Source organism: Antedon mediterranea, chromosome 8 (genome assembly GCF_964355755.1).
Source record: "Antedon mediterranea chromosome 8, ecAntMedi1.1, whole genome shotgun sequence".
Classification (NCBI taxonomy): Eukaryota; Metazoa; Echinodermata; class Crinoidea; order Comatulida; family Antedonidae; genus Antedon; species Antedon mediterranea.
This window is the reverse complement of record NC_092677.1, coordinates 7,091,766-7,114,371: the sequence shown is the minus strand read 5'-3', so window position 1 is coordinate 7,114,371 and position 22,606 is coordinate 7,091,766. Positions and strand designations below refer to the sequence as shown.

The 22,606-nt window shown below is 32.6% G+C and overlaps 2 protein-coding genes across 2 annotated transcripts in view; both read right to left on the bottom strand.

Moving 5' to 3' along the window:
* LOC140056692 (E3 ubiquitin-protein ligase Su(dx)-like) overlaps window positions 1-8,694 on the bottom strand; it is a 28,416-nt gene extending 19,722 nt beyond the window's left edge. The window contains exon 1 of the mRNA XM_072102150.1: window positions 8,494-8,694. The gene's annotated coding sequence lies outside the window, so the exon portion shown is untranslated. The remainder of the gene's footprint in view (window positions 1-8,493) is intronic.
* Window positions 8,695-8,939: 245 nt separating this feature from the next.
* Window positions 8,940-21,546, bottom strand: LOC140056693 (Y+L amino acid transporter 2-like). Its single transcript, XM_072102152.1, has 11 exons — window positions 20,795-21,546; window positions 18,370-18,495; window positions 17,763-17,862; window positions 17,047-17,091; window positions 15,777-15,900; window positions 15,324-15,427; window positions 14,738-14,834; window positions 14,294-14,443; window positions 14,002-14,179; window positions 13,776-13,850; window positions 8,940-13,441 (listed from the first exon to the last, which is right to left on the bottom strand). Exons 1-10 carry the CDS (start codon window positions 21,375-21,377, stop codon window positions 13,789-13,791), a joined length of 1,569 nt encoding a protein of 522 aa, XP_071958253.1. The 5' UTR covers window positions 21,378-21,546; the 3' UTR covers window positions 8,940-13,441; window positions 13,776-13,788.
* Between the last annotated feature and the right edge of the window lie 1,060 nt (window positions 21,547-22,606).

Genomic DNA, 22,606 nt, shown 5'->3' with positions numbered 1-22,606 from the left:
AAAAATTTTACTTTGAATATCTTGAAGGAAACAATCGGGTGGGTCTGGTAAATTTGAGAAAACATACGTGAATATCGGGAGAAACAGTGACTTAATAATAGTTGCTTTTCCAAACAGAGTAAGTGAGCGTTGTTTCCACATATTTAATACTTGTTCAGCATTTTTAGCCTTATCTGGAAAATTGAGTCTGAAAATATCATTAAAATTACAAGAAATATTGACACCCAAGTATTTTACTGGGCCTTTGGTCCATGAAATACTTTTCTCAGATGGCGTTTTATAGTCGCAGTTTCTTAACGATCCTATTCTCATAATGTTACTTTTTTCATAATTAATTCTGAGTCCAGAATATATAGAAAATTCATCCAGTATATCTATAATCGGTTTAATTGAGTTTTGGTCTTTGAGAAAAAACACAGTGTCATCTGCAAATTGGCTAATTCTTATGTCTACATTATTGTACTCTATACCTTTAAATGTGTCTGATTGACGTACCATGTTACCTAGTGTTTCTGCACAAATTATAAAAAGATATGGGGATAAGGGACATCCTTGACGCAGGCCTCGTTTTAAATTGAAGAATTTTGATGTTACCCCGTTATTTATAACGCAACTAACAATGTCTTTATATAATATTTTTATCCAATTTATCATATTTTTACCAAAGCCAAATCTCTTAAGAGACATATCAAGGAAGTCCCATTTCACCTTATCGAAAGCCTTTTCAAAATCTACAAAAAATAGTAAGTTTGGCTTGTTGTGCATTTCTGCATATTTTATTACATCATAGACTAATCTTATGTTTTCTCCAATATATCTGCCTTTAAGAAAGCCCGTTTGATCAGGATTAATTACTGATGGCAGCACACATTTTAAACGAGTCGCAATGGCTTTTGCTAAAATTTTATAATCCACATTTAAAAGCGAGATGGGACGCCAGTTTTTCAATAATAGCGGAGATTTATCTTTTTTCGGTATAAGTGATATCACCCCTCGTTTCTGGGAGATACTTAAAAACCCGGATTGGAAAGAATAATGGTAAGCGTTAATTAGCGTATCTTTTATATCATTCCAAAATAGTTTATAAAACTCGGCAGGAAAACCATCTGTCCCAGGGGTTTTATTGTTATCCATCGCCTTTAATGCTTCTAAACATTCTGTATCTCTAAGGGGCTGGTCACATATAGATTCATCATCTTTATTGATTTTATCTATGTGTATCTTGTCAAAAATATCAGCAGGGTTGACATTGTTATTTTCGCCTTCAAAACTATATAATGATTCATAGAATCGTTTTTCTTCATTTATTATATCGTCGGGGTTAGTTATGTCTCCATTATCTGTTGTAATTTTAGTTATATGCTTTTTATTATAATTCCTCCTCTCTAAATTAAGAAAATATTTCGTGCTTTTTTCTCCTTCTTCTATCCAACGGGCTTTGGATCGAATCAGTGAGCCACGTGTTCTAATTTCATAGATTGATTCTAGTTCGTTTCTTTTAATTTGGATCATTTCGGTTATTTTTTCATTACTGTTTACGCAATATTGCTCTTCTAGGGTTTTGATTTCATTGTTTAATCGATCCGCGTCTTTTTTAATTGTTTTATTTAGTCTACCAGAATACGACATTGATGTTCTCCTTGTATTACATTTTATCATTTCCCATACAGTATGTGGGTTATTTTCTAAACATTCTTCTTTTGTGTTTTTTATGGTTTCTTTAATTTCTTTAACGTATTGTGGGTCACTTAAAAGGCTTGTATTCAGTTTCCAGAAACCTGACCCTCGTTTGCTTGTTATTCCATGTATTGATAACGTAATCAATGAATGGTCACTTTTAAAACCCGGTGATATTAAAGTTTTTTCAACTTGAGACCAAAGTTCATAGGATATAAGAAAATAATCTAACCTACAGAACACTTTTGGAGATTGATTGGAGTGCCATGTAAATTGGGTTTTAGTTGGATTTTCCTGTCTCCAGATGTCAATTAAATTATAATTGTCTTTTATACTATTTATTTGTTCTACAGATCTCGGGTGAATTTGACCTCTTCCATTTTTCTTATCCAGATCAGGTTCAAGTATTGTATTAAAATCTCCGCCTATTATTAGAGAGTACTGTGCGAACTCCTCAATTTTATTATTAAATTGTTCAAAAAAGAAACTGTTGTCATCATTTGGTCCATATAAATTTGCAATTGTAATATGTTTATCCTCTATTTGTATATTCATAATAATAAATTTCCCATTTTGATCATTGTATATGTTTCCTATTTTGTAGCTGACATTTAATTTTAAAAGAATACAGACTCCAGCCGAATTATTCTTTCCATTGCTAAATTTAATCTCAGAACCCCAGTCATTACGCCACGCAGTTTCCAGCTCATGTGTGCAGTGGGTTTCTTGTAGGAGATATATGGAGAAGGGTTGATCCCTTAGCCAATTAAATACGGTGCTGCGTTTAAAAGGGTTTCTAAGCCCCCGTACATTTAAACTACATATATCTATGCTACCCATATTTATTTTTTTGTGGTTTTATTACTGTCTGCGTTATTATTATACATTTAGTTATATCAGAGAGATAATAACAATTGAGATCATAAACGTCGTTATAGATACTGTACATCGTTATCTGATGGAAATAAATAGTATATGTTAAGAATGCAAATAATTAGCGGAGTCCGGTTTTGTATAGCCGTTTCCATTACCGTGGGTATAAAAACATACACATTTAATAGTCTATAAAATGCGATACTCAAAATAAAAAAAATAAAATTAAAGATAACATTAACATTAATTACACTTGAGAACATCAAATACAAAAATGCGTAGCATTGGATAACCATCGCCATCTGCGAGTAGCTATCATGTACATGTAAATTGATATAAAACATATCTATATTTGCAATGCCGTAGTAATAGATAAAAAAGAAAATTATAAAAAGTGTTCACAGTCTAGGGATCAAAATACCTTTTGTTTACACCCTGGTAGTTCATTTGCTGTTTTGTCCAGGTACGAATGATTCAAAGCGGCCATCTTGCTTCTGGTATCTAATAACTGGAGGCACACAGAACGGGATAAACGCGAACTTAACGTCCGATCGCCGTCTTATTCTTTCGATGTGATTTTGCCTCAGTATTTTCCGCTGCTCTCTCACCTTCTTTGAAACATCGTCGCTAATATATATAAGATTGGTGTGCAGTGGATTGTTCTTCAGCGTTTTTGCAGCATTCCTCAGTACAAATTGACGATCAGTGAAGCGGAGTAACTTAACATGAATCAGCCTAGGCGTTTGTTTGCGTTTTGTTGATCCTTTATTATGCAAATAGCCAGGTGTTCTATGGGCGCGTTCGATCTCGATGTGTTCGCCATCTTCCAATTTCATATGGGAGGTTAATATATATTTCACTAATTCTTCACATGTTTTATTTTCCTTCTTTTCATAGCCTTCCGGTACGTTGTGAATTACAAGGTTATTTCTTCTGGACCTGTTTTCCAGGTCTTCAACTTTGTTTTGTAAATATTCAAAATTACCTGTAATTTCACTTGTCGACTTGCATTTTGTTGTGTTTTCTTCTACACTTTTACCAATGAATTCTAATGACCGATGAATTTCTGCGATGTCCTGATTTTGTGTTTTGGATTTTCCCTCTGCTTTACTCATCCGGGATTCTAAGTTTTTTACACGCTTATCCATCGATTCTAGTTTTTGAATGATCATGTCCAGTTTCTGGTCTAGTACGGAATTCGACGGTTGGGCTGCGCTTCCCGCGCTGACCGGTTCTATTGTTTCCTCGGCGTCCGCCCTTACAGATCTCAGGTGGTAGGTGATTTTTTCTTTGTCTTGTTTTCCACTTTCCATAATGAAATTTCCGATTTAACGTCCAACATCCAATGGAAACATTAATAAAGACAAGTTTGGTTTACAGTATTGTGTGTATTTAGTAATATTTACCACCTTTTTGTGATTCTACAGGTATATACACTGAATTATTATTCATAAAACTAAATTTAATCTTGTCTGAAAATATCAATATCTGCAGTAAATGATTGGAATAGTTTGCCATATCATATACTGTAGTAAATGCATCCTCTATAAATAATTTTAAAACCCATCTTGAAACACACTGGAAAACCCACAACCTAAAGTTTGAGCCATATAACCAAGATGTTCAAAGAGGGACTCACAAACCTTAACAGGTTTATAGTCTAAAGGTCAAGGTAAATCAAGGTAAAATAACATACAAAAACAGTAACTATGAAACCATGTATCTAAATAGGTTCATTTTCAATTAATTGAATAGGTTAAATCTGAGAGAAGTCGATTAAACTACAGAATAATAGTTAATACACAGTGCTTTGTGTGATACATTCTTCTTGATTGTAGCTTGGGAAAGGTACAATCATATACAGTACAGTACAAAAAGAAATAATTTTATTTCCTCTATGAAAATATTCTGTAGACTACTGTATACTGTTTGTACAGTGATTCTGTGCCAGAATAAATTGGCTCCGATCATTGTAAAAAATGGTGTACTGTTATATTGACATAGACACTTGTCCTAAGTATTAGTAGTAGGCTAGGCCTATTGTATTGTAATGTACAGTAGCCATTGAAATATAGACAGTGAGCAATCAAAGACTACTGTAAATCCGGAATGATAAAGTAAAATATCAATGTATCAAATTGTAAGCTACTGTAGGTAATCATCTAGGCCTTGGTATCTCGTCTGTTGTCAATAATTGTCTCTGAGAAATTTTAAATTGACAAAACACAGTAAAACCATACAGTACCAACACTGATAATAGCGAGCTTTCGTTGTAGTACGGAAGTAGTTCAGTACGGTAATTCGAACCAAAATGTGATCCATGCATGTGCAGAAATTTGAGACTCACCGTAGCGCTAAATTTGAGAACGGTAGTGAGAAGAAATAGCGTCCTTAATTATGGAGGAAACGATGGAAGCAGTATCATCAAACGTAAAGCAGTTTAATCAGTCGTTATTTTAACTTATTGTAATCAAACATAGACTAGGCTATAGCATATTAAATGAATGTTCATTAATGTAGTGCTCTAAGATCAGTGATGACAAATATAAAATGAAAAAAATTGCCTTAGTTAGAGATTCGGCCTAGCCTGAAATAGCTGTTGCATTCATCATCGTTGAATTTATCTAAGTTGAATTGATATTCATCACTTTTATACTGAAAATCAGGGCGCTAGTTCCGTTTCGCACCTGTCATTTACTTGGGGAATTCATAGTATACAACATAATAAATTCTTCCTCGTCTAGAACATCTGAAATATAGGCAGCAACAAGAGCATCTCGTACCCTATGTAGGTTTGCCATGTTGTGAGATGCTGAAAGTCGAGTCAACTGATGATGATACCTGATCGCACTATGACGTCGCGCACATGTTCCTGCCGCGTGAACAAAACGAAACAGTAACAGACATGACGGGTGACTAGTAAATGAGTACGGTCACAGTTGGTACTGCACGTTTACCGTCCCTTTACGAAAGCTCGCTAATAGTAATAATAGAACCAAAAGAAGTGTACAGTAATAATATTATTAAAAATTAGTAAAATTCAATGAAATTAGGAAATTATTACGTACAAAGTATACTGACCTATTGTTCATTATAAATAACTGAAGCCAACACATTAATCAATCAATCACAAACACTTAAATATTAAAACGATGACTTAATTAAAATGACAAAATTGATTGACTAGTAATACTAATAGTATTAATTATTGGTAAAACCAGAAACTCAGAACCAGAAGTACCAGAATTTTGAAATTTAAAAACCAGATTTTAAATGGAAAACTATTTGGCCAGCCCAATAGTGTCTATTATTGGAATCATTAGACCTGTTTTATGCATGTACTGTATACCTTTGCCCACTTATTAAGAATTAATTAATGTTTGAATTATTATCTCTGTATCATCATACAATTATTGCACATTACAATTTATTAGAGTTAGGTTTATACCATGTATACCAATGTATGAATAAGTACTGTAGAGGTGTAGTATTAGATGATTATTTGGTGGCCACACCCATCAGTAGTATCACCCATTAAGGTTGGGCTTACTGTACTGCTGTATAAATTTTGATATAAATTTTGATATAATAATAATAATAATAATTTTTTTATTTTTTTTTTTGATATAATAATATTAATACCAATGTACAGTAATGTAACAATTAACATGATGTATTCTTATTATAAATAAATACAGTTTACAGTACTATTTTTAACATTATACTTCCTTCTCATAGCTGAAGTACAGTATAACAAACATACAGGGGTTTCCCAGAGTGTTTTAACCAAAAACATACTGGTTCACTGACTTTTGTTTGCCATAACAATATGATCCGTTGGTAGTAGGAACTGTGTGTACAGAAAGACGAAAATACAGAACAATACACAGTACTAATATGAATGAAGTGTCATAGTTCATAGTCAATGAAATGACTCAATGACCTGAATTCAGTGTCCAGTCATTGCATGATGATTTTGAGTGAACACGGCTGGTGTGTGCTATACTACTACAGTATTAAGGGACCGTAATATTAATATTATGATTAAATAAAATAAATTATTATACTGCTTTAAAAGTACTGCAGTAACTACAGTACTTTTGCTTAATCTTTAATTAACCAGTTGGTGCAATTATTTATCAATCAGTACTGTATATAATTGGGGTGGATAATTCAGACAGTACACTATTGATTACAGTCATTGGCCAGTTATAATCATACATTACTGCAGTAAGAAAATGATACAATAATGCTGTTACAATAAAAATGACAAATGGTCCCTAAAATACACACGTAACTTGTTTATTTTTTTGGTTAAATAAAACAGTCACCAGTTGTCAAAAATATGATTCTTATTCGAAACTACAGTATGAATTTTTATTGAATAACTTTTGTACACTTTCAATATTATTATACAATATCCCACAATTTCTGGTAATATTACAGGTCAGTGGTGATAACATTTACGTAATCTGGGTCAAAGCCAAACAATATACACTCGCTTGTAGGCCTAACAAAGATCTGTTTTTTTTTTACCTTTATGCACATTACATAGTGGTTATTATTAGATGGTTATGCACTTGTCAAATGTATGACCCACCATACGACCCCTGGGAGAGGTGCGTCATTTGTCCAATGTGCATCATGAATATACCATGACTCACCTGTGCGTAAAAAATATGACTTTCCTTTAGGTGGCCATGACGCACCCATTTTGACGCACTGTGACCATGTGTTTATGATATGGTGGATGGTAAAGTGACACACATTGACACACCATTGTTCAGTGATGTGACGTACCATCTAGGTTTTTTTACGCATCCCTGCATCAATAATTATTTGTAAATGACGCACCTCTCCCGGGGGTAATATAGTGGGTCATACAATTGACAAGTGCATTAAATAGAGATACTGTAAACATGCCTAAGGCCCAATATATAACAGAATGCCCCTCTATTTCCATAACTTTATATCAGCAATTATAGTGTCCACAGCCAACAAAAAAAAGCACTATACAGTGCTGTTTAAACTATCTTTTCATTTATTTTGCCTTCAACATACTGTTTCGTTTCGTTTCGTTTGTTTTCCCACTCACTTATAGATATAATTTGAACAAACATGAGTATACATATATTAAATGTGGGTGGATGGAGGTCACAATTTGTATAAATATTAAAAATATCTAAACAAATACTGATCATAAAAATAAAATGTGATTGCAATACATTATTAAATAGTCTAATAGACAAAATCAATAAATAGCAGAATATCTTATTTGTGTACATGAAATTGGCATACAGGTTACAGGTATTTTACTGGCCTGTGTACTGCTGTATGCTAATTTATATTCATATTTCCATCCATATTATTAATATTATCAATCTTGTTATTTTCTACAGAAAAAACATGTTTCACTTTCACTGAATAAGAAATTAGGCCTAGGCCTAAGTCTGGATAATTTACTACTAATACTACTACTATTACTACAGTACAATGCCTAGACTAGGAGAGTCTAGCCCATAATTATAATAGCTAGGCTTGGGCAAGTGGTGGTGTTTGGATAGGCCGGCTAGGCAGGCTCTAGTGTTGTGACAATAAAAATATTTTATTTTTAGTTTACAAATTATCATTTTTCAAATCATCATCATGAAAACGATATAAAAACACTCCCTTTTTAAATAACAATCCAAGACCACAGTTGAAACTAAACAATAAATTATTGTTAAATATTTAGATCATAATATATTAACCAGTCAAAGTTCAACAACAGGCCGTATTGTGATAGCCCGCCGTGTCCAAAAATCATGAAGTACCCGACGACGACACAACCGACCGGAGCAACTGCCTACATTTTACGTTCCATCATCCATACAAAATGTAGATGAATGGGCCTAGCCTAACTGACATAAAACTACAGTATATCAATGAATATCTGATATTTACCGGGCGTATGATTCCTATTTACAGAAAAAGAAACATCCCATTGACTTCTGACTTTATAACTTGTGTATTTATGTAAGTAAATCACTAAACAATATTTCAACTATTTTTTTCTTTCCGTTAAAATCCGCTTGTGTTGAAGGCTAGCTATCTGTTGCAGGTCACGTGATCACGTGATGACGACAAAAAGTATTTTTGTGTGTGGTACGGTTTGTGTGTGTGCTCGGTATATGACGAATCTCAGAGTATGCGCTAATAATATTATATTAATGTATAATGTGTGGATTTTGTGTTCATAATATGCCCTATATTAAGATCATTCATTTGTATTTCGACAGTGAAATATAAAACAAGGAAATAAAAATAACAGAAAGATCAGAATACAATGTCGAATATTGAAAAATAAGAAATTTTAATCATTATTCATTGATTCAATAAAATAACGGATAAAAAAAAATACATAATTAATGAAGGACGAAGATTCATACGAATTTAACTGAAACCCCCAAGTTGATTTGTTATCTACGTTTTGGATCGGCTGATTTCAGTTGACATAGCCTAATCATTTTTATTTTTCATTCATTTCTTAATTACATTTCAATTTACTTATAGGCCTACTTTTAGCATGTATAGGCCTAATAGGAAGCCCATTAAGTATGACATCATAAATATCCAGCTACATCACAAGGATCATCTTCTAACAAGTCACATCCATAATATGTCACTATTATATCAATCTCATAGGCCTATACTCTTTCATCGGGAATTATTATATTGGATACAGAATTAGGAGAGTCTACTTGCTATTTTTTGCGTTCCATAATCGAGAAGCATTGGGTAACGAACTTTGATTGTGGTAAACCCAGATTCCTCATTTTTAAATGTGAACGGAACTCTTTACCACTTCGTTCAAACGTATACCGAAATGGTGTGCCGCCCGGCCATTTTGACAATGGTTTCAAAGGTCAATATATATCATTATGCACGTGTCACAGTGAATAGAAAATTTGTAATAACGGTGGCATATGTAGGCCTATGGTTATCTTTTAAGTAGAAAATTTCAGATCGGACTCATCTGGCCCATTCATGTTTTCCATTCACTGTCCCCTCCCCACATAGAATGAATGCGGATCATCATCGGACACACCTCTTTCCGTGCGAAAGAGTGGGAAATATAGCTCATGTTCACCTGGACACATTTATTAAAAGGGAAATTTTGTTAAGACACCAAAAATAATAATACCGGTATGTTTGTACAGTGTTTTGTAGGCCTTCTAATATTACATAGTCATCATCAATGATCAATATAATGGTTGTACCAGGAAAGAGATTAAAATCTCTTTTCTGGTTGTGATAGTGGTGCAGTCAACTTGAACTACATACAAATAAACGTTATAAACCAAACAAATTTAAAAAGAAATATATACTATAATATGTAGGTACACTCAGCGATACACTTCCACCTCTCGAACAAGAAGCTTGCCAAGCGGATTATTATTAAACTTTAATTTAGAGAGAAAAAACAATTTGATTTCCATCAATTATTTATGTATACATGAGTAGTAGTATAGGAAAACAGTGTTTACATTATGTGAATCGCAGAACAGAACCGAGTTCACGTACTCAGTAATAGAATTCTGCGAACTTTCGACGAGTCATCATGACGTGGGCATGACGTTAAAAATTGCCTCACACCGTCATATACGTCACATAATCTGCAGTCTATAGGCGTAGAGGGGGCTATCATGATTTTTATTTGCCTCCAATATTCAAAAACTTTATTCAAACAAAAGTTACACGTTAAAGGGAAGCTCCGGGTTTGCACGATAACAATCACATTTTTTCCAAAAGTGTTGAAGAAAGAAAAGAAGTAGTATGCTACAGAGCTTTTTCGTAATGTAGGAAGAATGAATAATTAACAAAAAAAAAAGCTTAATGTAAGAAACCTTCGCTTATTCTAAACATTTAAAGTGCTGATCCCTACTCCGATTCGAAATTGAAAACATGTATGCCGGTTTCAAACTGGTTCTTTTCTAAAATCATGTTTTCTTCTATCACCATAATACTCTCACTTTTGTAATTTCATGGTAATATATTTTACGGCTGTTTTTAGATTTAGTTCTATTTAGGCCTACATAACATAATAAAGAAGCTACACATATTTTCAAATAGCTTTAACGGCAGTTTATTTTAATTTCCTGATCTATTATTTCTTACTTACTGTATAGCGTTGAAGAAGAAAAGTACATAAAAACAAGTATTTATAATCGGACAATATGGCTAAACTCCTCCCTTGGAACACGTCAGGGGACACCCTTATAAGGCGGACATTTCCTTGAAATATGAATGAGGGACATGTTTTTACAATACGGGTAACCCAGCTCTCAGAGGTCACCTCTGCTATTAAGGGAGGTGTCATAAAACAGGCATTTCACAACCAAGTGTTGTCAATAAACACCCACTTAGCTAGTCATAAATACAGATCAGAATGGTCTGATCAGGGATCTTGCGTTTAACCTAGTCCACACTGGGAAACTTTGTTTGAAAAAAAAATTGCAGAAAATAAGTTTACAGAAGTCTACACTGACAAACATTAGTTGAAGAAAAAAATTTAAACAAGTTTGATAGTGTAAACTAGGCTTTAAATAAACAAATCAACAATAACTCTGCGAGTTTGAACGTAGGCCAAAGCCATTTTGCAGTTAATCCTATAACACATTTATACATTTTCCACACTTGGTGTGGCATCTATAAAGCATGCAATAAGCTCTAAACAATATTTACATATTTTCACTCCTAATCACTTCTCTGTGTAAACTAAAAGTTAAAATAAATACAAACATTAATACCAAAATAGATATATGTATACAGAAATCCATAAATTTAATTGCAGTTTCCCGAACAAAATTTTAATTTACCGTATTTTAATCCTTTTTTTAACACTGCAGTTGGCAAGTATATAAAAGCATGCAAGGCTCAGGACAATCACTGTTAAAAGTGACATTTTGGTTAAAATGGAATGGATGTGCGAGTCAATAAACAGATGTTAATTTCTTTCATTGTGTAAACATAGAGCAATATCAGTTGTCAGAAATAAAAGTTGTTAATAACTAAGAATTAAAGATGTATTGTCCCCCAAAAAACATGAAAAATGAAGATTAATTAAATCAGACTTCGAGTTATTTTGTAGTTTATTAAAGTTAATCGCTTTTGTAGGAAAAAACCCCAAATGTTTTCACTTATAAAATGACAAAAAAATGGTTAAATTCTTTTTTTCGATCCATTTTTTGGTCAAAGTGGATAACTCTTAGGTTACATTAAAATGGTATATTCAGCAAAAATTTTGTTAAGAATTATTTTTTCAGGGGGACAAAACATCTTTAATGGGTTTCCAAATGTTGATTATGATATATTATACAACTACAGTACATTGTGACCAAACATTCACTGAGATTTCTTAAATACATATTCCCGCTCTTGCATAATTTAAATGCTTCTTTCCATATGTAAAATGAAAACCAGATGTCAATGGTTTCAACCAGTTTGAATTATTTAAGTACAGTATTATTTAATATTATCTAATTTTAAAATGCCACAGATAAGGCACTCAACATACAGTACAAGATAATAAATATACAATGTAAATTAATTTTTAAGGATGCTAAGTTAAAAGTTCAACAAGTCACATAATTTCTTACTAAATTTACGAACAAACAAAAACTAAATTTAAATTCCCAGGAAATGGCAGATTTTAACCTAAATCATAATTTTGTTGCCATGACCATCATTTTTTGTTTAAAATTAGATAACTTTCTACTTTCCAAGTACACTCGTAATTATTGATACATAATATGAACAGCTTAGTGGATGGATTTTTGGTCTTACGAAATAATACTGTATTATTTTGTAAAACATATTGAAGAAGGTGGTACGAGTTTGGTGATACAGTAATTGGCACATGAAAAAACGACAAAAAAAAGATTCTGACAGGAACAGAAAGTTTTTTTTTACTGTACAAATAAAAGTATTAGAGTGGCATTTAAAAGGAAGCACCTACATATAATTAAACGCTGTACTGAAACTCAATCAGAGTAAAAAGTTGATAACAGATCTTGTGGACAGTTTGCTATTCATATCTTTTCATGGCTTTTGTGAGTAGAGAACAAGTATCAAATGAACTGTTTTTGGTTGTTTAAAAAAAAACTTCCACTGTGATCATATACACATAGTTTAATGAATGCATGTGTAACCGGCTGGTTGGCAAAGTGATGTGTTTAGGAATGCCATAGTTGTGGGTTAGACTTCATTTTTTCATCTTTCATCGTCTTGAGTCAAATAGTTAGGCTGGTTTCACTCACCATTTCGCAGAGGTTTATATACATTTTTTGGTAAGCTACTAATTTCAATGCTGTTCTTCAAATACAAGTGGAATCTTTGGTGACGACAACTAGTATTTGGATGTCTTAAGCCGAAATAAGCGGACCTTGTATAGTACTGTGAACTTGTTGTAGGTCATTTCAAATTTTAAGTACCTTCTTCCTCTAAGTTGAAATAAATGTAACTTCGTTTAAAGTACATGAACGACTTATTTCCTGAGCTTTGATTGGTTGCGCATTTTTTTGCATCGCAAACAGTAGAAACAATTCAAACTACTAATTTTGCTAAAGCGAAAAACTCAAGGAACTAGAATTCGTCTCAGAAAGAGATTTTGAAGATAAAAGATAAATATGCATGCGTATAAGCGGAATGCTTTTTCGATTCGCCCTAGTGGGAAACAGGCTTAAGTACAGATGCCTTTATGACAGTTTAGGTTATGTGTTACTGTTTACATCTCACAGTTTTAGTTGGCACACGGTGTAACAAGTCGTGTACTTATCGCGTAGTATAAGACAAAGGATCAGAATGTACTTGAATTGCATTGCTATACATCTGTGATTCATATAAAAAAACTCTGAAAGAATAAAAAGAAATAATTCTGTTAAAAAGACAGTTGGTGTTGTTAACTTCATGTTGATATTAATGTATTCAATAATAAAATTATTATTATTATTATTTAGTGATTCTAAAGCTACATTTTCCATTTGTTACGTTTCAGGGAAAGAGGTGCAATTCAATTCAAGTTTTCATTATTTTCCCATTTTAAAAATCAAAACCGAGCTCACTTTCATTTCTAATCTATGAATGTAGCTTAGAGAAGGGTGAATACATGAGAAATTGGAGCAGGGGAAAAAAGTTGACATAGTGAATAGCATTGGATAGTTTTTTATTATCATTATCAACTTTACCTTGACTAATTCCTTAATCAATTTTCTGCTGACCAACAACCATAAACAGCCTCTGAAACCAAAAACTTGTTGTTGCTGAATGAAAGAAAATAAAATTTAATATTAAAGTTATATTCATTATGGACAATTTTAGATGCAATGTGCAGGCATCATGTTTACAGTAGATACAACAACTTTTAGTAATATAACCATTTATTCAGGTGTTGATAAAAAAAAAAGTTCTTACTTATCATTCGTAGAAAAACAAGTGGTTTATCCGTCCACTTGATGCAGAGGAAATAAACGGGGAATGCCGTAATCGTAATGGCTAAGCCAATCAGTGTATCGTAGAAGGCAGCAATAACGCCCATGACAGTCAAAAACAGACATGCCAAAACAAAGGCTATTGGGAACATAATATTTAGCTGCAAAAGAAAACAGAAATTACAAACTGTTTGAGTAAAAACAAAAATTAAATTATTAATATACCATGCCATGACTGGTTCAGGAAGAAATTGTGAACTAATTTGCACTCTTACCTTAAATGGCCTTTTGAGCTCTGGTTTCTTGAAACGCAAGTAAATGAGACCGCAGACTGCAAAGCCGATTGCAAGCCACGTGACAAAGCTGAAGTAGTTTATTAGTGTGTCTATCTCAGACACGAACACATACATACACGACAAAATACACTGCGATAAAAGAAAATAAGCAAACAATTGTGTATATATATATATATATATATATATATAAATCAAAAAGCAAATTACAGACAAATTAACACTATGGGTATCAGTGGCTAGATCTCAATGGAGATACAAATAAATTAAAGCAGAAAACAAATCGATAATGCAAAAGAGTCAGAAAGTGAAAAGCTTTTAGAAATCACTATTCCTTCATCTGGGTTAAATGTTTAATGTACAAGAAGGGCTTTTTGGCAAATAAGGTACTGTTGCTTCTCAAATCTCAAAATAAATATTACTTACTGTGAAAAAAATAGAAGGTAGAGGTGTACACCGCTTAACATGTATCATCCCCATCAATTGAGGTAGCTGGCCTTCGCGAGCACCCACAAAAAACAACCTAAATTATTCAATACATTAAACGGTTATGAAGACATTACCTTACATAATATATAAAAGAGTAGGTACAGTATAGTCTATAATAAGGTATGATTTTTATTTAAACCCATCAATAGGAAACTTTCAAATTGCGAAGGTTGAGCTAAAAATGGATGTTTTTAGTAAATATATAGTAATTGGGTTGAATGTTTGAGGCAGTTCTTGTTGGAACAAGACCAGTTCCTTTCCTTCAAATAAGAATTACAGTCTGGCTACAGTAGAATCTATGTTGACAAAGAACCAGATGGCCAAATATCATAACGCTATTGGACATGACAAAGAACCAGATGGCCAAATATCATAACGCTATTGGACATGACGAAGAACCAGATGGCCAAATATCATAACGCTATTGGACACGGTTCTATGTCCTTTCTTGGAAATGGAATATTAGTGAATGTAGACTGCCTAAATCTCCTTGATAGTGATTGATAGAGTTTATATTAATTACCTTGACTGGGATAAAATCCCCCCATTAACAGCTCCAAATGTAGACATTGCCACAGCAATGGGAATAATCCAAGCCATTGGTCCAAGAACTTTCACTGCAAATGACTAAAGAAAATATCACATTTTTATTTGTAAAATTCCAGCAAATAACACATTATTACTGCTTAAGTATGTTTAGTCTACACCAGTATTTGTTTTTATATTAAGGAAAATAACCTTAAGCGAATTCATTCAGTGTCCTACTTAAAACTAGCAATCCAGCTCTGACAAACATAATACGCAAAAGACTCTACAGTGCATATTAACCAATTTTCCGAGTAGAGTTGTTTTTTTGTCTCAGAACAAATCCTGACATCATATGGAAGGACTTGAACCCAGGACCCTTGGAGTGGTAGAAGAGCATCTTAACTAAGCTAAAACTGTATTCTACGTAAATCAGTGAACTTATACGTACAACTGCTACTGCGTTTGACAGCATCAGCTCATTGGGTGAGAGAACAGCAAAGTATGCCACATTCGCTAGTACATAGATGATTGTTACTAGTGGCATGGCAATGATAATAGCCCTTGGTAAATTTCTGAAAGGAAAATAAAATACATTACCGGTACAGATTTTTAAAACCAGCAAATGCAAGCCAGCCAACAAGTGTTTCATTACGCAAGTTAATCGATACAAAGCCTTTTTTCTACTAGGCAAATTTGTTTGGGTAAATAGTGCTACCAGTTTAATATGTTCCTGCTACAACTTACAACTTACAAGATTGTTTGCTCGGATTGGTTTTGAAATCTTCGCAAGAATAAATTGTGGAAAACATGCTTTAGGTTATGCATTTAGAATATGTTGAAGTTTGATGCTGTAGCATATTGCCCCAGAGCTTTAGTGTTGTATAGTAATAGATGGCTCAAACCTTGTGAACTTATAACCAATATGGCAAAGTGCTTTAGTATGAGGTCAATTATGTCCATCAGATTATAGGCTTAAACTTTACTGTAGCTGCAATATACACTAATGGAACCCTCACTTATGATCATAATTTACTTAATATTGTGTGTAGGCACGCACGTTTAAATATTCGCTGGAAGTCTTTTAGTTCAGTAAATTATCAACTACCATAGAGGAAATGCATATTGCCAATAAGCTCCTCTCGAAGTTTAAATAATTTTAATTTTTGCTTCCTTTTTTATTTCAGTACATTCATTTTATCTATAATAAATACTGCACATAAAATACAGTATGACTGTCCTCCTGTTGCATAGACTATCAACTACCGTAGAGTGAATAAAGCTCTTCTCTAAGCTGAACATACATATACATAAAGAAATATACTATTTTTTCCAAATACAACAAATCAGCTTTATGGAAAGTATTGCATTCTTGGTAAATAGTTTCAGTTGCATAGATTATCAACTACCATAGAGTGAATAAAGCTCTTCTCTAAGCTGAAATGCATACTTTTTGCACCAAGTTTTTATGTTTCCATTTTTCCTCCATATTTTATATAATATATACTTTATCATTTATTTATAATAAAAACCATACATACATATACATAAAGAGATATACTATTTTTTCCAAATAAAACAAATCAGCTTTATGACAAGTATTGCATTCTTGGTAAATAAAAATTACAACATGTGTTCCTCATAGTAACACTTAAGTGATTATTTGTTTTAAGTACTTTGCTTTAATAATTAACAGCAATAGTAAATAACAAACAACATACTGGTCTGATTCTTTAATTTCTTCTGTCAAATAATTCAAATAATTCCTGAAAAATACAAAACAATACTGATTAAATATTGTGATTGTAATTTTTACACATGTTAATAATTATAAATATGTATACAGCCACAGAAAAAATTCTAAACTGCCCAGTGATTACTGAAAATTTATTAATTAATTTAAAATGATAAAGATGAGGAAATCTGTTTCTATTTACTCTAGTAGTAAGTTATGTTGCATTCAAAATATGGACTAAACCTATTACATTAACATCTATAGCTAACTACAGTACTACTATAATAGCTCAGTGTGTGCTGCTAGTGAAAGAAAAAACATTGAATCATGCCTTGAATAGAATCGTTAATATTTCATATATATAAAACTCAAAATTCGTTTCCTTTTAGAAACATGTGTACTGCAAACAAACGTTAAATAGTGCATACTTGCTATGTATACCTACAGTAAAACATAAAACCAAATATATTATATTCTTATGTATTATTACTCATTATTTAAACATAATTCTATATTCTCTACAAGTAGAAAAATATTCATAAAAATTACTTCCAATCGGAAAGAAATAAAATCTTTAATATTTCTATTTTTTAACACAATCTGACGAATTCAGGTTTACAGAAAGTAAAGAGGAATGAGTTTGAGACTTTACACTACTTTTTTTGGAAAGTGTCTTCTCACACTACTCTCCAAAGTACTTACCAGCCTGCATATGCAAATAACCCACTGTAGAAAGCAAGTGCTATGCTTCCATCTTCTCCAATCTTATTTTCAAAAGAATTTTCAAAATTTTCTGTGTTGCCTGTCAAAGCAATAAGTTGTTTGATTAACAAAATTATTCCTAATGTGAAAATTAAAATATTAAATATAGAAATGGATTTTCTTTTCTTATCAATAAAGTAGTATGGTTCAACTATTGCAGAAGTTTTTAAGTCAGGCCATTTTTTAATTATCTTTTCTAATTTGAGTTGAGACGGTAATATACTACAGTATACTGTACAGCACCGCACTCTTTGATAAAAGAGGCAATTGTAACAAGGGTAGATGTGTTGCCCAGTGGTGTACTGCAGAGGCCGAAGCCCGCTGATTTTGTCACCCTAAGGGGAGGTCCCAACAATGTGGACAGGTCGGAATTGTATTTTTCTTTTCTGGGCCCTGTTATGAATCCCTATTTAGTCCAAGTAAGCCTCATAGCCGATACATAAATTCCTCTCACTCAATTTAAGTTACAATTGATAATAAATTAGAACTTCCTAATCTTGCACGGACTGACCGATTAAGCCCCTCATTTATAGTTCATTGTCATTACCTTGCGCCATATACGCAAATCCGGCGATGATAATGATGATAAGCGCCGACACCTTAGCCACTGTGAAGACATCTTGAACCTTGGTAGCCAATGGCACACTCCAACAGTTAATGAATGTCAATAGAGCTGTGTAAAGTGAAACAATACATCAATCAGTTTAAGATCAATAAGATTAAAATAATGTATAGGTCAATGCTGTTATAGAAACTAGTGCAATACACTATAAAAACGTGATTATTATATGCCATTATATTATAAGTAAGCTTCACTTCCCTGGAGTACTATACCATTAACTGTATAAGCCAAAATAGCCTATATGACGAAATTATATAGATTTTAGAAAGTGTTGTAGAAAGTAGTAGTTAAATGAAACAATATTAGTATCAAAATACCAAAATATGATTATCTCCCTGCTATTACACATCGTATATCATATTATAGATTCAAGAAAATCGGTTCATAAATAATTAAAGATAAATTTCTTTTATAAATATAAACATGCGCCCTCTGTGGCAATATTTTGCAGAGTACAGTACTTCACTCAGTTTCTGGGTGCTTTAATTAAGGTCACATTCTTAAAAACTAAATATCTACAGTGACCAACTCACTAAAATTATATTATTTCTATAACGTATCACAAAAATAAAGGGTTATGACGCACAGGAGATACATTTATGGTACATTTTGAAATTACAATGTAAACATGCGAATACTGTGCATGTGTTGAGTTCAACAAATATCCGCATTTGCATTTATCTAGGTTGATTAAATTAGTAGAAGAATGATAAAATCGTTTATTATCTACAGATTTGATAAATAACAAAATAAATATATTGCAGTTGAGTGGCCAAGCGGCTCATTCAGACAGTGGAGGGGGTCATTCAGGGCATCAACAAAATCAGCACAGTTTCAAGAGTCTCCTTGTCCATAGTTCTGATGTTAGAACAAGTCCTCTCAGAAAACTCCAAGGTCCAGTATATATATCTGGCTCAGGGTATGTGACACTCAACCCTCAGTACTTCTTTCTGAAGAGTAAGGGGTAAACCCAGTGTGACATATGGCATGCATGCTCCTCATTTTATCATGTAAAACTATACATAGTATGACATATGGCATGCATGGTCCTCCTTTTATCATGTAAAACTATATATATTTAAAGCACAATATGCTATTATTCATGTATCTTATGCTGTCTTTGCACCCGTAACACCGGTGTTACAGGTAAATTTCAGCCCCTGCCATTGTGGTCAGATGAATGAGCACTGATATGCGGCTGCTATAGATACGAAGGAACACTTATAAAAGGTTGTCAGTATTAATAATTATATAGAAAACTTGTGTATATTAATAAATATGAACCCAGTATATTTGTATGTAGTTATTGATTTTAACATCAACATTTTAAGTAGTTTATTTATGATTTTCTGATTATTAAAGAATATTTGATTTGATGTTATTGATTTCCTTGCTATTGTCCATGGCATCATGTAATAAATACAGTATAAAACCTGTGTATCATTGATTATTCAAAGTAATGAATAACAATAACAGTCAGTACTTTGCAATCAAATATTGATTGGTAATATTGTCTATTCAATACATTGGTATAATACAGTATTTTGGCGGGAAATAATATGAATATAAAAAAAAAAACATTGGATGATGCAACCGATCATAGCAACACATGTATATAAAACAAAAAGTTGTTTTAAACCAATGGTTGTGGCTCAAGGCCAATACTATGATGTGTTCATGCATGTGTGGGCGGGAATTAATGGAACAGTCCAATGAACAACGATGAATGGAATGCCTAAAGACTTGAGTCTTGAGCAAATTTAGTCAATGAATGAGGCACACAGCATGGATTACTGATTACTTATTATTATACAACTATACATACAAAGGAGGAAGGCAGATACTTTGTGAAGAAAAGGATGAGTTTAGATCATTATAATACAAGACACAATACATTTGATATTAAAATTATCGAAGAAATAAAATAAATTACAAAAATTCAATGCCACAAATCAAATATAATATATTTGATCAATATTTGATCAGATTATATAATATGTAATTTTTAATTTAATCTGGAATTTTTTCAGTCTTTGACTTTCGGTTAATACTGTACAGTACATTTATGTTTTAGAAGCTGTTTGTTGAAACATATTTGTTTTTTTTTTCTTGATGTCGTCTTTTACTAACACTACCATATTTATTTTTATTTTGTAAAGGGACTTTACAACACCGAAAATTTCTATTTTTCTTGTGTAAACGTCCATGCTGCTTTGGCTATTTTTTGGCTGTTGAAAAAAATATTTTGTTTATTTCTTGCCTAAAAATGTGTATATATAAATACCAGGATATATAGGTTTTGATTTAATATTTATTAGGTATTAAATAGAAAATAATTTTAAAAACTTACTTAAACACAACACGGCAGCAATTCTTATAAATTCATCTGGCGGCGGACAATCTGGGTCGGGATAAAAAGGCTGAACAACATAATATGAAAAAGTTAAGGCGACAACAGCCTGGCCAGTAGGGTTAATGATGATTAAAGTAACCCACAGGAGAACGAAAGCTGGTAACTCTCCAAAAGCCTCGTAAATATATGAATACTCCCCTCCTGATAACTGAATTGTTGTGCCCAGCTCAGCATAACAAAGAGCACCAACAAGTGAGAAAAGGCCGGAAATTGTCCAAACAAGGAGAGACATACCAACGGACCCTGCTGAAGATTCTAAAACACCTTTTGGTGATATGAAGATACCAGATCCAATGATGGAGCCAACGATTACTGTTACACCATTGAACAGCCCAACTTCTTTTTTTAATGTTACTTGTCCTCCGTCGGTCGAATCGCCTGCAACCGGCCCATTCGGCTGATGTTCAGGTGTAACATGCGATATCTTAGCGTCCACAAGCAATTCCTCTTCCGACGGCTTGATTTCCGTGGTATCTCCACTCGCCAATGCCATATTTTCAACTTCACTATTATCACCCATCTTAACAATGTTCAATTTTGTTACAGATCTACTAACAGATACTATTAATTGTCAAATAAATACCTATTTCGTTAACCATATGCAAGGAAAACAAACAACGTGCTCCTCTCCTTCTCTTCACCGGTTCGATGTGTGTTGTGCAGATAATATGAAGGTCAAACAAAGATACTTCCTGTTTTGACGGTATATTTACTATAGAGTAGATTTCGCGCGCGTGGGATTTTTCGCGGTAAATTAAATATAATGGAATGATCCATTTTTTAAATGGGTTCATAATAAAACCAGGTTCCAAAATTCCATAATGTTTATTTCAAATTTCGCTCGTTATATATAAATCATCTAGTATTCTATTGAATTAATACTCGAATTTGTGTATTTGGATTTGTATTTAAATATTTTAACTGATAAAACTTATATGTTTTAAAATCTCACAACCGGCAATATTTGACTCTCCCAGTCATAAACCAATCAAATGCGTGCCTTTTTTTGATTGACGTTTCAAGGTTTCCAAGCTTATCTTCATAAATTCAAAAAACACATGAAGGTGATCAATGATATGGATCAAATCATTAATTTTGCATGTGTGAGACTAGATAATATCGTGTTAGATGTAAAAATACCCATGGATCATTGCACTTAACTCAAATCATTTGTTAATATAGTACTGTATATGATGATGCAATAGTCATGTTCAACTTATGGCGCATACATAATTCATTGTATGCCAATTTTTCAAATATTACAATTAATATATTGACATGATGTCTTTACATTCCATTACATATTATGCAGTACCATGACAGAAAAACAACTTAAAAAAAATCTTTACAGAAAAATATATAAACATTCATAAAAGTACTAATTATTTCCTTTACCAAACAGAGGTTACCAAACAGAGGACCAGAATCGTTTTGGTAGAATGAAACTTAACCCTGATATGAATACCAGTAAAATTCAACTAGAAAATGAAATTAGTTTCTTCCATACTGAGTTGCCATAAGAGGCCCACAAATTTCCAACATTGGTAGGCTCAATGTTTTTTTTGCAAAGATGATACATTCCATATATTTATTTTTTTTTTGTTCCTTTCAATATTGTTTTGTCAATATATTAGAGTTATTATTTTTCTTGTCATGTCGACAACTGTTCAGGTGGTCAATTTACTTATTTTGATCTCCTTTTCCCGTCATTTTTTTCTTTTATATAGTATACCGTATATATATACCGGT